The following is a 12,128-nucleotide window of genomic DNA, read 5'->3' on the forward strand; positions in this document are numbered from 1 at the left end:
CAAGTCAATTTGCAGAACTTTACCACATTCCCATGACACTTGTTTTAAGGAGGCTGGGGAAGAAACAGCCCAGTTTGCTCAGACAGACTTGGCTGTGGGAGATGGTGTCTGTCCATGGGGATGAGTCAGCTTTCCCTTTGATTTCTTGAGACCGGGTAGCTCCAGGACTGTTCCGTAGGATAGGTACAGGTGTGATGTCTGTCTGGAGAAGGGTCTTCGATGTCTAGTAGAGTGCCCGTCCCTTTCCTCCTCTCTTCCTTCTTCTCCCCTGTCGACTGTTGTCGCATCCCCCTTGTTTATTGAGATAGCCTCTGATGGCCTTGACCTCCATATGCATCTAAAGATGGCCTCCTGCTTTACTGCTCAGGAGAGTGCTGGAATTACAGCTGTATGCCACTATTTGCCCCCAAGTTTTTTTTCTTAAGGCTTTAGTTCCATGATATGGGATTAGCAGGTGGCTTTTAAGCTTTCTTTCTTTTGGAGATTGGAGAGAGACTCTTGAACCTTCTCTGGATGTCTCTTATCAGTTGTTATGAGGGCTGAGTTCTTTGTAGCCCCTGAACTTCAGCACGCTGCTTTGGAATTATATCACCACACATCCCCTCCACTAAAGAAAAGTCAACATCCCTGGGAAGATCAAGGCATCTCTTGAGCAAGTTTGCTTACTTATAAATGTCTCTTTGCTCCAATAACCAGGGAATGAGGTTTCTTAAAACTTACCTTTTTTCGCCGGGCGTTGGTGGCACACGCCTTTAATCCCAGCACTCAGGAGGCAGAGGCAGGCGGATCTCTGTGAGTTCGAGGCCAGCCTGGTCTACAAAGTGAGTTCCAGGACAGCCTCCAAAGCCACAGAGAAACCCTGTCTCGAAAAACCAAAAAAAAAAAAAAAAAAAAAAAACTTACCTTTTTTCTCTCACACCTTAACTGATCTGTTAAGCAAGGAGTATATATATGTCAGAGTCTTGGAACCCTGAAACTTATCTGTGGGACTTAGAATTCAGAGGTCACTTTACCTGGCTGGAAATGTCCTTTTGACTTCCCCTACTCCTCCCTCAACTTAATTTTTTTTTTTTTTTTTTTTTTTTTGGTTTTTCGAGACAGGGTTTCTCTGTGGCTTTGGAGGCTGTCCTGGAACTTGCTTGGTAGTCCAGGCTGGTCTCGAACTCACAGAGATCCACCTGCCTCTGCCTCCCGAGTGCTGGGATTAAAGGCGTGCGCACCACCGCCCGGCTTCAACTTAATTTTTTAAGGTCCTGTTTATCTAAAGAATCACAGGCAGCACTTTTACTTTTTTTTTTTCCCCTTGGTACCTCTCTGTAGTCAGATGCCCTGGATGCAGCTGAAGGATGCTTCCCTGTACATATCTCAGGCTAATTCCATCCTGGCCTACCAGTTCCGTCCAGATGGTGCCAGCTTGAACCGTCGGCCCTTCAGAGTCTTCGCTGGGCATGATGAGGACGTTTGTCACTTTGTGCTGGCGGACTCACATATCGTCAGTGCAGGAGGGTAAGTGCTGGTCTTCCTGTGTCTGCCTCTAACTTTTCTGGCTCAACAACAAAGGGATAAGGAAGGAGATTTTTTAAAAGGTAAGCTTAAAAAAATAAAACCCTTAAAGCAGAGATTTACCAAAAGCTGCTAATAGGGTTAGGCAGAGAGGAAATCAGGAAGAGCCTTCACTGCAAAGTGGATCAGGTTTGATACTCTCCTAGGGGAGGTTTAGTTCTTCTCTCAGCTATGTTTAGCCCCAAGTGTGCTGAAGAAGTAAAAGTATATAACACTCAGCACCTTGTGGGCCAAACTGCAGAATGCTTGGTACATCTGGGTGTTGCTGGACACTTGGGCCGCTTCAGTGGACTGGTCCTCTTGCTACAGAGAGTAGTTAACTCCTGGGGGGGCTCCGTTCTCTTGTAGAGATGGGAAGATTGGTGTTCATAAGCTTCACAGCACCTTCACTATCAAGTACTCAGCTCATGAGCAGGAGGTGAACTGTGTGGACTGCAAAGGGGGCATCATTGTGAGTGGCTCCAGGGACAGGACAGCCAAGGTGAGGTTCTCCCCTTACATACTGTTATTTCTTCCTGTCTATAGGGCTGGGGTGGGGAGGGTGGATAGAGCCTTGAGTCCCAGGATTAGCTGAGAGCGTTGGGTGAGGGCAGGGGAGAAGTGGCACAATAAAGAACTTACTTATGTGCCTTTGGCATGCAGCTTGCTCTGCCAGGCTGTGTTCCTGCCAGCTGGACTGGGAGAGGAGTGGACAGTGGCTGGGATGCTTGCCATCACTTGAAATGTGGTGTGAAGGCAAAAACAGAGGGCCTGGTCAGCTTTTCCTCCCTGAGCCGAGTTTCCTCAAGTTTGTGGGTTGACTTCTAACCCCAGTATTTTATTTTAAAATCTCCCTCCTTTTGCTTGCTCTCTATTTAGAGAAGTTAATTTTTCACCACCTTGTTTACAAGCAATCAGGTTGATAATTAAAACGTGTTTTTACTGATCCTGTGGAGAGTGATGTGGTCAGTAGGCAGTGGAGACGACAGGAAGGCTGTTGATGGCTGCATCATTGACAGATTGCTTGGTTCAGAGACATCCACCAAGACACAGAAGCAATGGAACTGATAGAGTTGTCCTCCTTGCTTTGTGAGTCTTGGGTGCAGCAGTCCTGGCTGGGATACAGGCTTTGGCTACAGTGGGAGCTCTGCTGACAGTTTACTTGGTGATGCAGAAGACCCCAGAGGTCTTGATTACCTGTTTTCCAGAATCTAGAGGCTCCATTGTGGCAAAATGCTTATTGAAATCAGCAAAAGGGCCTCTAAGCCACATGGAGAGGGAAGTTGCAGCTTTGATCCATCTTCTGAATCTGTGCACTCTCTAGTGATTGCTTTTTCACGTTGCTGCTTCATTTAAAGACAGGGGTTACATAGTTACCTCCTATTTGTGAACATTTTTCCTTTTGAAATTGTCTGCCTTATATTTTGTATTTAGAGAGAATGCATGCCAGTGTAAGAACCCTGAGAAAGATCAGCAATTTGTCTTTGCTTTTATTTTTTTTTGAGACAGGGTGTCATGTAGCCAGAGATGATCCTTGTGCCTTCATTTTCTTTTCTTTTTTGTTTTTTTTTTTTGTTTTGTTTTTGTTTTTGTGAGACAGCATTTCTCTGTGGCTTTGGAGACTGTCCTGGAACTAGCCCTGTAGACCATGCTGGTCTCGAACTCACAGAGATCCACCTGCCTCTGCCTCCCGAGTGCTGGGATTAAAGGCGTGCACCACCAATGCCTGGCTCATTTGAGAGTGCTGAGATTATAGGCATATGCTGCCACACTTGACTTTAATGGAGTTTTTTTGGGGGGAGGAGGGTTGGGATAGACTTTCTCTGCATAGCCCTGGCTGTTCTGGAACTCACTTTGTAGACCAGGTTGGCACAGAGTTCCATCTGCTTCTACCTTCCAAGTGCTGGGATTAATGGCATGCACCACACCACCAGGTTTTATTGAATATTTTTAATCTTCATGGAAACCACATTTCCTATCATCTGTTTCTTCCTCTTCCCCACCTCATATTTACTTCAAAGTTTTGCTTAGTCAATGACTTTGTAGCATTCCTTGCAAAGATTCTGACTTTAACTTGCCAAATTGCTCAGAAGTAAATCTGGGGCTAGAGATGTGGCTCAGTCAAGTGCTTACTAGTCACACATGAAGATCTGGGTTTAGGTAGTCAATACTTACATCTGGGGACAGTGGGGAGGCACAGACAGGTGAATCCCTAGAACTTTAAAAATAACATTTGTTCTTTGTTAATTTCATACATTTGTAATGCATCCCCCCCCCCCCGTCTTCCTTACAAATACCTTCTTTTTTTGTTTTTGTTTTTTTTGAGACAGGGTTTCCCTGTGGCTTTGGAGGCTGTCCTGGAACTCGCTCGGTAGACCAGGCTCTTTTTTGTTTTTTATAGATTTACTTATTTATGTATATGAGTGCTCTGTCTTCCTATACATCTGCATGACAGAAGAGGGCATCAGATCCCATGTAATTGTTGTGAGCCACCATGTGGGTGCTGGGAACTGAACTCAGGACCTCTGAAAGAGCAATCAGTGTTCTTAACCACTAAGTCATCTTTCCAGCCCCCTTACAAATATCTTAACTATATTTAATAGCTTTTGATTTTATTCGCATTCTACAGAGTTTAACTAGGGCTATCTTTATGAGCAGGTATATAACATGTTCTATGCCTTTTCCTCTCCCAGAATCTCTTGTCAATAGATGTAGCACTAAATGCCCATAAACCCCTTTCCTTCATAGCTGACTGTGAGGGGGTCTTAGTGTCAGTAGCCATAGTTACTGTGAGATCATGACTGCCATGGCATGTTGTGCTTAGAAGATAGCATTTTGAAGACTGTTCCCCAAGTCTGAGGAGGGTAGTTAAGGCCTTGGTTAGGGCTGAGTTCCCCCCAACAGTCCTGTAATCAGCATCTGTGAAGCCTTGGGTCCTTGTATTTACTTCTGTTCGTTGCAAGGGGAGGCTTCTGTTTTGACAGCTGAGAGTAGCCTTTGTCTGTGGGTGTAAGACGGTATTCTCAAGGTGGTTTTGTGCTGTGTTGATTCAGCTAAGCTGTAGCTTAGATTCTTCTCTAAAACCTCAAATCCATCTTTCTTTCTCTTTTGAGATAGTGTCTGGCTATGTGGCACAGGCTAACCTTGAACTTGCAATTTTACTGCCTCTTGAAGTTATAGGTATATGCTACCGCATGCCTGCTGGAATTAACTTCTAACAATGAAGACTGTACCAGGCACTGTGCTAAGCACCTCATTAATTTATCTTCCCCTGCATAATTGTAATGTATTTTAGATATACAGTATACCCCGTGGTATCTACTCTATACAAATATATATATGTGTGTGTATACTATATATATGTTTACATATAAACTTTCTATTGTATATAAACATATATATATAATTTTTTTGAGATAGGTGTCCTTGAAGTTTCTATGTAGCCAAGTATGACCTTAAACTTCTGATCTTGCCTCCACCTGTTGAATGCTGGGATTCCAGGTACGCTACCATATCCAGTCTGTGTAGTGCTAGAGATCAAACCCAGGCTTTGTGCATGCTAGGCAAACACTATATCAATTGAGCTATGTCTCTAGCCCTCATATTACCTTCAGTGACTTCCAAATGAGTAGACCATTATTTACTTCAAATCTTCTCTAGTAGGTGGATGATTCTGTCTGCTTTCTTCCTGGGTACAAGAACCTGGACATAAGAGCTCTTCCTAAAGGACCTGATTCCTGCTAATTCTGTACACCATGTTGTTCGTTCTAGTACTCTATGTACTTCCCTTTTCTACAGCATGCTCCTGAGGCATAGGCATTTCCCCCGTTTGATGAGATGAAAATGAGACCAAGAGGTTAGGAAACATCTCTAAGAGCTAAGATAATAAATCACAGGTAGGGTTTACACCTGGTCAGACTCCAAAGACTATATGTTTATCCTGTAATAATAGGCTACAGGAAATAGTTTATTTACCATTTTAGGTTTTTTTTTGTTTTAGAGTTTTTTTGTTTTGTTTTGTTTTGTTTTTAGGATGAATTCTCAGCTTTAGAGTTCCTGAATCAAACAGAGATCATTGTAGGAACTTTGCTGCCTCCAGTCCGCCTTCTTAAAGGACTGTATAAATGTATACTTCCACTGAGTATTTTCCAGGGTGGGTCTGTTTTGTGTTGATAGCAAAGATCTGACCAGATCTTTATTGTGTCAACTCCTGTCTCTCAGGTGCCAGGATACTCTTGTTGCCAGAGGCTGCTGTGCTGTGGGACAGGCTGGCCACTTTCCTGAATGACGCTTGGATTGGCCATGCATTTCCCTGGTCATTGCTACAGAGCTGTAGCCTTGTCCCTTGGTTTGGGGACTCTCAGAGTCTACCAGCTGGCTCTGTGGAAGGTAGTACTAAACTCAGGTTTAGTCTGTCCCCACAGATTTTTGTAAATCAAGAGTCCCCACTTCACCCTGTAGGCAAGAACCTGCCTCCAAGGGAGTTCAGATAAGAAAAGCTGAAGGTCTCTTCCAAGCTGGGCAGTCTAAAGGAAGAGACCAGAAGGGCATCTAGTTATTACCAAAGGCTTTGACTGTCAAGTACAAAGGAGAGGCCAGAATACCAGCTTTACAGGGAATATTGAGGGTTTGCCTTTGTTGTGTTTTGTGTCCCCTCCTCATCCAGAATATTCTTGTTAAATTTCTTTTCTTCTTAGTTCTGGGAAAAGTTGCTCCTACTATCATCCCATCCCCCACCCCATCATACCCAGAAACTCTAAGAAACACTTTCTCCTTTTATAGGGAAGAGATACCATGTGACCCTAAGAAAGCAAGACAACCCCCATCCCATCACCTGCCCCTTACACTGAAGGAATGTTTTCTTAAGTTTTTCCATCTAAGGTCTTGCCTGAGTTTGGTGTGTTCCCCTTATAGCTCTGCGGGGACCTTGAGAGGTCATTGATCCATCTAGCTGCCCTAGGATCCCTCTGTGGCCGCTCTGGGGAGAGCCCTGTACATTTGAGGGTTCCTTTCTGTTTGGTTAGCGGCTTATGTCCCTGCATGTGTCATCTGGGGTAGGGCGAGGTGAGGGGAGCCTTGTGCTTAATGGGAGATTTCTAAATGCACAGACTGCTGAGAGGCTCTGGGAGTGTTGATTAGAGTTAAGCCCCGAGTGGCTGCTAATGTACATTCCTGACTGATAGGGACCAGATAGTGTGCTCCAAGCAATATTTTTAACCTGTGGAGATATGGAAGCTTAAAGGAGTTAAGCTTTTCTGCTACTTTTGGTGACACTAGGTGCTAAATTCCCTGCTGACATGAATAGCTTTGGGTCCTGGGCATTATGAACAAACAAACAACACACCACCATCTCACTTTGAAGTCTTTTTCCATTCTTTCCTTGTTTTGCAACTTTCTTTTTACTTCGCTGATAGTATGTATACATGTCTCCCCGGATTGTGCCTTGATCTTCCTGTCTCTCCCTCTCTGCCTGAAGTAAAGCTTTGGGGAAAGATAGGGGGAAGGACGGTCCGCAAACACAAGGAAGTTTCTGAGCGAGACAGGCTACTCCCATCTACCCTTCCGTAGTTAGAGCTCACACAGGCTAGGTGAAGCTTCTCCTTGTCTGGTAGGAAGTTGACTAGCAATTCAGGGCTCCCAGGTGGAAGTAAAGGTGGGTGGTTAGGGCTGTCCATGGCAGGCGAACTGGAAGCTGGAGCAGCTTCTCTGTGGATTCCCCATCCCTCGCCTCCCAAACCACACTCACTCCGCCTGGCGTGCACCTCTTTCTCCTGGTCGCAGGCAGTGCCAACAGGAGCATTTCCTCTCCTTTTTCCAGGTGTGGCCTTTGGCCTCGGGCCGGCTGGGGCAGTGCTTACACACCATCCAGACTGAAGACCGAGTCTGGTCCATTGCCATCAGCCCGCTACTCAGGTAAGGGAGACGTGTTTGGGTTTTTGTCTCACAGAAGAATGTTTTCATTTTATTAGGTCAGATAAGCTAGAGAAATTTCGCTCGTATACTCTAGGTTGCTATGAACCTCTTTCCTGGAGATTTAAACATTACCTAGACTTGAGGGCTTTGGGTCTTTTCACATACTTGTGGAATTGAGATAACCTTTCCTAAGCATCTGATGGGAAATGTTAAGGCAAAGATACCATCCTGGAATGTAACTGAGGGTCAGTGTTCCCTTTCTGGAGCAGATGTCCTTTGGAGTTGCTCCAAAGCAAAGGCTTCTCAGTATACCTGAGCTCTAATGGCAGCAGCTAGCCTGCTGTCGGGACCCCTCTCTGCTTTGTTCCCTGACAGTGTCTTCTGGAGTATCCCTTACAGGCTCTGGGTATCAGGAGAGGAGGAGAGGTTGGGGGCCTGTCAACTGGGCCCTCATCTATGTGTGTAGAGGAGCAGGGGCGTGGCAATTGTAGTGGGAGGGCAGCTGTTTTATTGCTTTATGTGTATGGTGTTTTGGCCTGTGTACCACTTGTTTGTCTGGTGCCCATGGAGAAGAGGGTGCTGCATCTGGGACTGTGAGCCCCCATGTGGGTGCTAGGAATCAAACACAGGACCTCTGGACAAGCAGCCAGAGCTCTTAACTGCTGAGCCATCTCTCCATCCGGCAGCTCATAAAACAAACAAACAAACGAACCAAAACAAAAAACACTAAGTCTTGCTGTATAGCTGAGGCTGTTTTAGAACTCACTACGTAGCTCAGACTGGCCAAGAGTTAGTTAGTGATCTTCCTGCTTCAGCCTTTCTCAATGGCTGGGATTACAAGTGCAGACACTAAATGCAGCTGTTTCTTCAGCTTTAACTCGCCAGTGTTGGCTCATGCCTGTAATCCCAGCATTTAGGGAGCTGAGGCAGGAATACCGCGCATGAGCTTGAGGCCAGCTTGGGCTATAAGGGGAGTTTCAGACCAGCCTAGGCCACAGACTGAGACCCTGTCTCAAAAACAAAATAAAAACAACACAAAAAAAAAAAAACCGAAAGCAAAATAAAAAACTAAAACTGGAGAAATGTAAGCAAGTGAGCTTTACACCCTGACTTCTGTTTTTTGACTATTATTATTAAAAACATTTTATTGGTTTACGATCATTATACATAATACTGAGCTTCATGTAGACAATTTCTTTTAGATATATCATGTGCTTTTATGTAGGCTTTTTAAAAATATTTTATTACTTTTTATGTGTGTTTTGCTTGTGCATATCTTTGTGCATCACATATGTACAGTGCTCCCAGAAGTGAGAAGAGGGTGTTGGATCCCCGGAACTGCAGTTACAGATGACTGTGAGCTGCCATGTGGGTGCTGAGGATCAAACCTAGGTCCTCTGGAAGAGCAGCTGGGGCTCTTCGCTGATGAGCCATTGTGCTAGCTACTTTCTAGGCTATCTTGAAACAAGGCTGGACCTCTCTCCTCTCCAGTGGGGTTTAGACACTTTCCTGTGCTTGAACTATAATAGAAGTTAGTAGAATCTGTCTGTATTTCTTTGATGCCTCTCATCCTACCTGAACGGACTTGGGAAAGCTGTAGGGCTGCCCACCTTCACTACCTGATTAAGTCAATCACTTGTTTTTATAAGCAAGTTTGTGCCCTTTTGCCCAGCCCCCTTCGGCCTCGTTCTCCTCATCTCATGAAGCCTGTACCCCTCCTCTTGCTCCCTTCCACAACTCCCTTTCAGTTTTTTCCTTCCTAAGAATCAGAACCGATTAGCCACGTCATTAATTCTTCAATTTGACGGCTGATATAGCAGGACCTGAAACACATTGCTGACCCCAGAGAATGGAGACCCCATTCCTTAACATATTGACGATGGGAGAAGTTAATTAAAATTCCACAGAGCAGAGGTGTCGGCTAACCTATAAACCTGTCGCTTTTCAGAACAAATCATTCCAGCATCTTAGGAAAGGGGAGTGGGGAAGCTAAGTGTGGAAGAATGGAGCTGACCAGCTTAGTCTCCTCTACGGTCTCTCCTAATGCACACTTCTGGAAGCTTGTCAGCCGGAATCCTGGGTCTGTGGGGTGGATGTGTGTGGGGACTGAAGGAAGGCAAGTGGGAGGTGACAGGTGTGCTGGTGACTTTGTCTTAGTGACTGCTTGTGGTCTTTGGCTGGCTTCAGGAGGCTGGAGTAGGCTTGTTGGTAGAAGGGACTCTGACTAGAGATGTCCGTGTACCTGCTACATGTTTGTTGAGGTCAAAGAGTATGGATGGACTATCCCCCTACACCTCAACCTTATAGTCATCTACTCTAGCTACATCATCTAGAGAATGTTGGGCTACTTATCAAAAACAACAAAAAAGACCACATAACACCTATTGCAGATGGTGTCGATACAAGAAGTCGAGAATGGAATTTACCTTCCTCATGAAGAGGCATTTGAGATCATAGTAAACTGAGTTTGAGTATTTTGGACATAACTTGGAGATTGACCATGAATACCATCCAGGTAGTCACTGCTACCTGGATGTTCTCCCTGTACAAACCCTCTGCTAAGTCTCTTTTGGGTCCCTTTGTGGTTTTTTTTTTCATAGTCTTCTTCAATTTTTTTAGTTCTGGATGATTCTTTTGCCCATCATTGACTTGCTGTTTACTGTTGACTGTAAAGTTATTTGATATGGCTTTTTTCTTAATTTCACAGATGATATCTTGAGCTCTGTTTATGTTTGTTTTGTTTTTTATGACAAGGTCCTACTATATAGCCCTGTCTGGCCTGGAGCTCATAGAGCTCTGCCTACATGTGCCTCCCCAGGTCTGGCAGACTTTTGTTTTAATATATATGTATATGTGTATATATATGCATATATATTTCATTTATTTATTTTTGTGAGTGCATCAGTGTATGCGTATGTACGCATTTGTATGCGTTCCAGTGTATTTGTGCCATGGTGCATGTGTGAAAGTCAGAGGATAACTTTAGCAATTTTTTCTGCCCTTCCACCATGTAGGTCCTAGGGATAGAACTCAGGTTGGACTCTCTTAAGAACTTGTGTTGGATATTCTGACTTTATACTAGACATCCAGAACACATGCTGGTATTTTATTGTGCCCCTTTTTTATTATATTCAAAGAATATACTGGGCTGTCCTGGAACTCCCTTTGTAGACCAGACTGACCTCGAACTCAGTGAGATCCCCCTGTCTCTGCCTCCCAAGTGAAGGGACTAAAGGTGCGTGCTGCCACCACCACCTTTATTCCCAGCACTCTGGAGGCAGAGGCAGGTGGATTTCTGTGAATTCTAGGCCAGCCAGCACTACATAGTAATACCCTGTCTCAAAACAAAACAAAACAAACAACTCATCTATCCTTTTAACCCAGGAAAGCACCGACTTCAGGGTCTGGTCTTTAGAGATACTAGTGAGTGCTGTAGGCAAATCATTCCCCCTTTCTGTACTCTCTTTACAGACATGACTAGATTATAGGGAAAATGACCAGAAAGACTATATATAATCTGGGCTGTGGTGGCGAACACCTTTAATCCCAGCACTTGGGAGGCAGAGGCAGGCAGATCTTTGTGAGATCAAGGCTAGCCTGATCTATAAAGCAAATTCTAGGACAGCCAGAGATGTTACATAGAGAAACTCTGTTTAAAGAAAGAAGAATGTATAAAGACTGAAGTCCTATAATAGTATGTCAGCTCCCTCACCATCTTATCTAATGTAGCGTTTGCTTAGTACTTAGTTGTTTTCAAGCCTATTTCCTAGGCTTCTCTGGGCTTCTGCCTCCTAGGAGTCACACTGCTCTTTTGTAGTCTTCCTGAGGTAGATTCTCCATGGGAATCTCTCTTCTTTTTTCTTTTTCTTTGAAGTGATCCTCAATGGCTGCCTTCTGTCACCTCCCTGCTACTATTCCTGTTGAATGTGTTTGTCAATCACCGAGTGACTTGGCCCTGTACCCCTTAGGAACAGCATTAAGGGCTGAGTAGCCACTGTCCTCTAAGGACAAGTATTCCAGTTTCCCTGCTGCTTCCTTGCAAAGTTGGAAGGAATCTGGACAGTGAAGAGATCTTGCACTGGTCTTTTCTCAATTACTGTCTTTTTCCTGCTAAAATAATTAGTCCTGTGCACTTTATTGTTGGTGTTATTTGTCTTTCCCTCTTCTTTTCACATGTTTGTACTCAGGCACTTTCAGCATGAAACATGGACCTCAAATTCGAGGCTTAGCATGAGGTACTTTTGACCAAGAGAAAGCAGGAATTCTGACCTGTGTCTAGGTATCACTTTTCCTTCTTTTTGTGACTTTGAATTTTTAATCTGTAAACAGTGGTAGAAAGTGATATGTAATACCAGTTGTGTACTCAAATCTATGCTTATTTATTTATTTATTTTGGAGACTCGGTTTCTCTGTGTAGCCCTGGGTGTCCTGGAACTTGCTCTGTAGACCAGGATGACCTTGAACTCAGAGATTTGCTTGCGTCTGCCTCTGGAGTGCTAGGATTAAAGGCATAGGTTACCACCACCCAGCTCAAAGCTATGTTTACTCAAAAGAAAAATACTAACAGAAATAGTAGGCTTCAAAGGATGGCGGCAGGCAGGGATGTTTTCCTTTGAGTCCCACCCACCTTTCTTCTCCTGTTGTCAAGATTGAGGTCTTATGGATTGAGGCTC

General features: G+C 44.4%; 1 protein-coding gene across 10 annotated transcripts in view; it reads left to right on the forward strand.

The window, feature by feature from the left end:
- The window catches only part of Fbxw4 (F-box and WD repeat domain containing 4), a 90,811-nt gene that overhangs the window by 23,604 nt on the left and 55,079 nt on the right, over positions 1–12,128 (forward strand). For 7 of the 10 annotated variants that reach the window (XR_002384932.2, XM_040743766.1, XM_040743768.1 and 4 more), the window contains exons 3-5: positions 1,321–1,506; positions 1,912–2,044; positions 7,361–7,455. Coding sequence is in view for 8 of the 10 variants with exons in the window: in XM_040743766.1 (XP_040599700.1) it covers positions 1,321–1,506; positions 1,912–2,044; positions 7,361–7,455 (414 nt within the window). In the remaining 2 variants the exon portion in view is untranslated. The remainder of the gene's footprint in view (positions 1–1,320; positions 1,507–1,911; positions 2,045–7,360; positions 7,456–12,128) is intronic. The other 3 variants (XR_005876676.1, XM_040743771.1, XM_040743763.1) reach the window with 3 other exon arrangements.

The sequence above is a fragment of the Mesocricetus auratus genome, unplaced genomic scaffold (genome assembly GCF_017639785.1).
Source record: "Mesocricetus auratus isolate SY011 unplaced genomic scaffold, BCM_Maur_2.0 Super-Scaffold_4256, whole genome shotgun sequence".
NCBI classification, from domain to species: domain Eukaryota; kingdom Metazoa; phylum Chordata; class Mammalia; order Rodentia; family Cricetidae; genus Mesocricetus; species Mesocricetus auratus.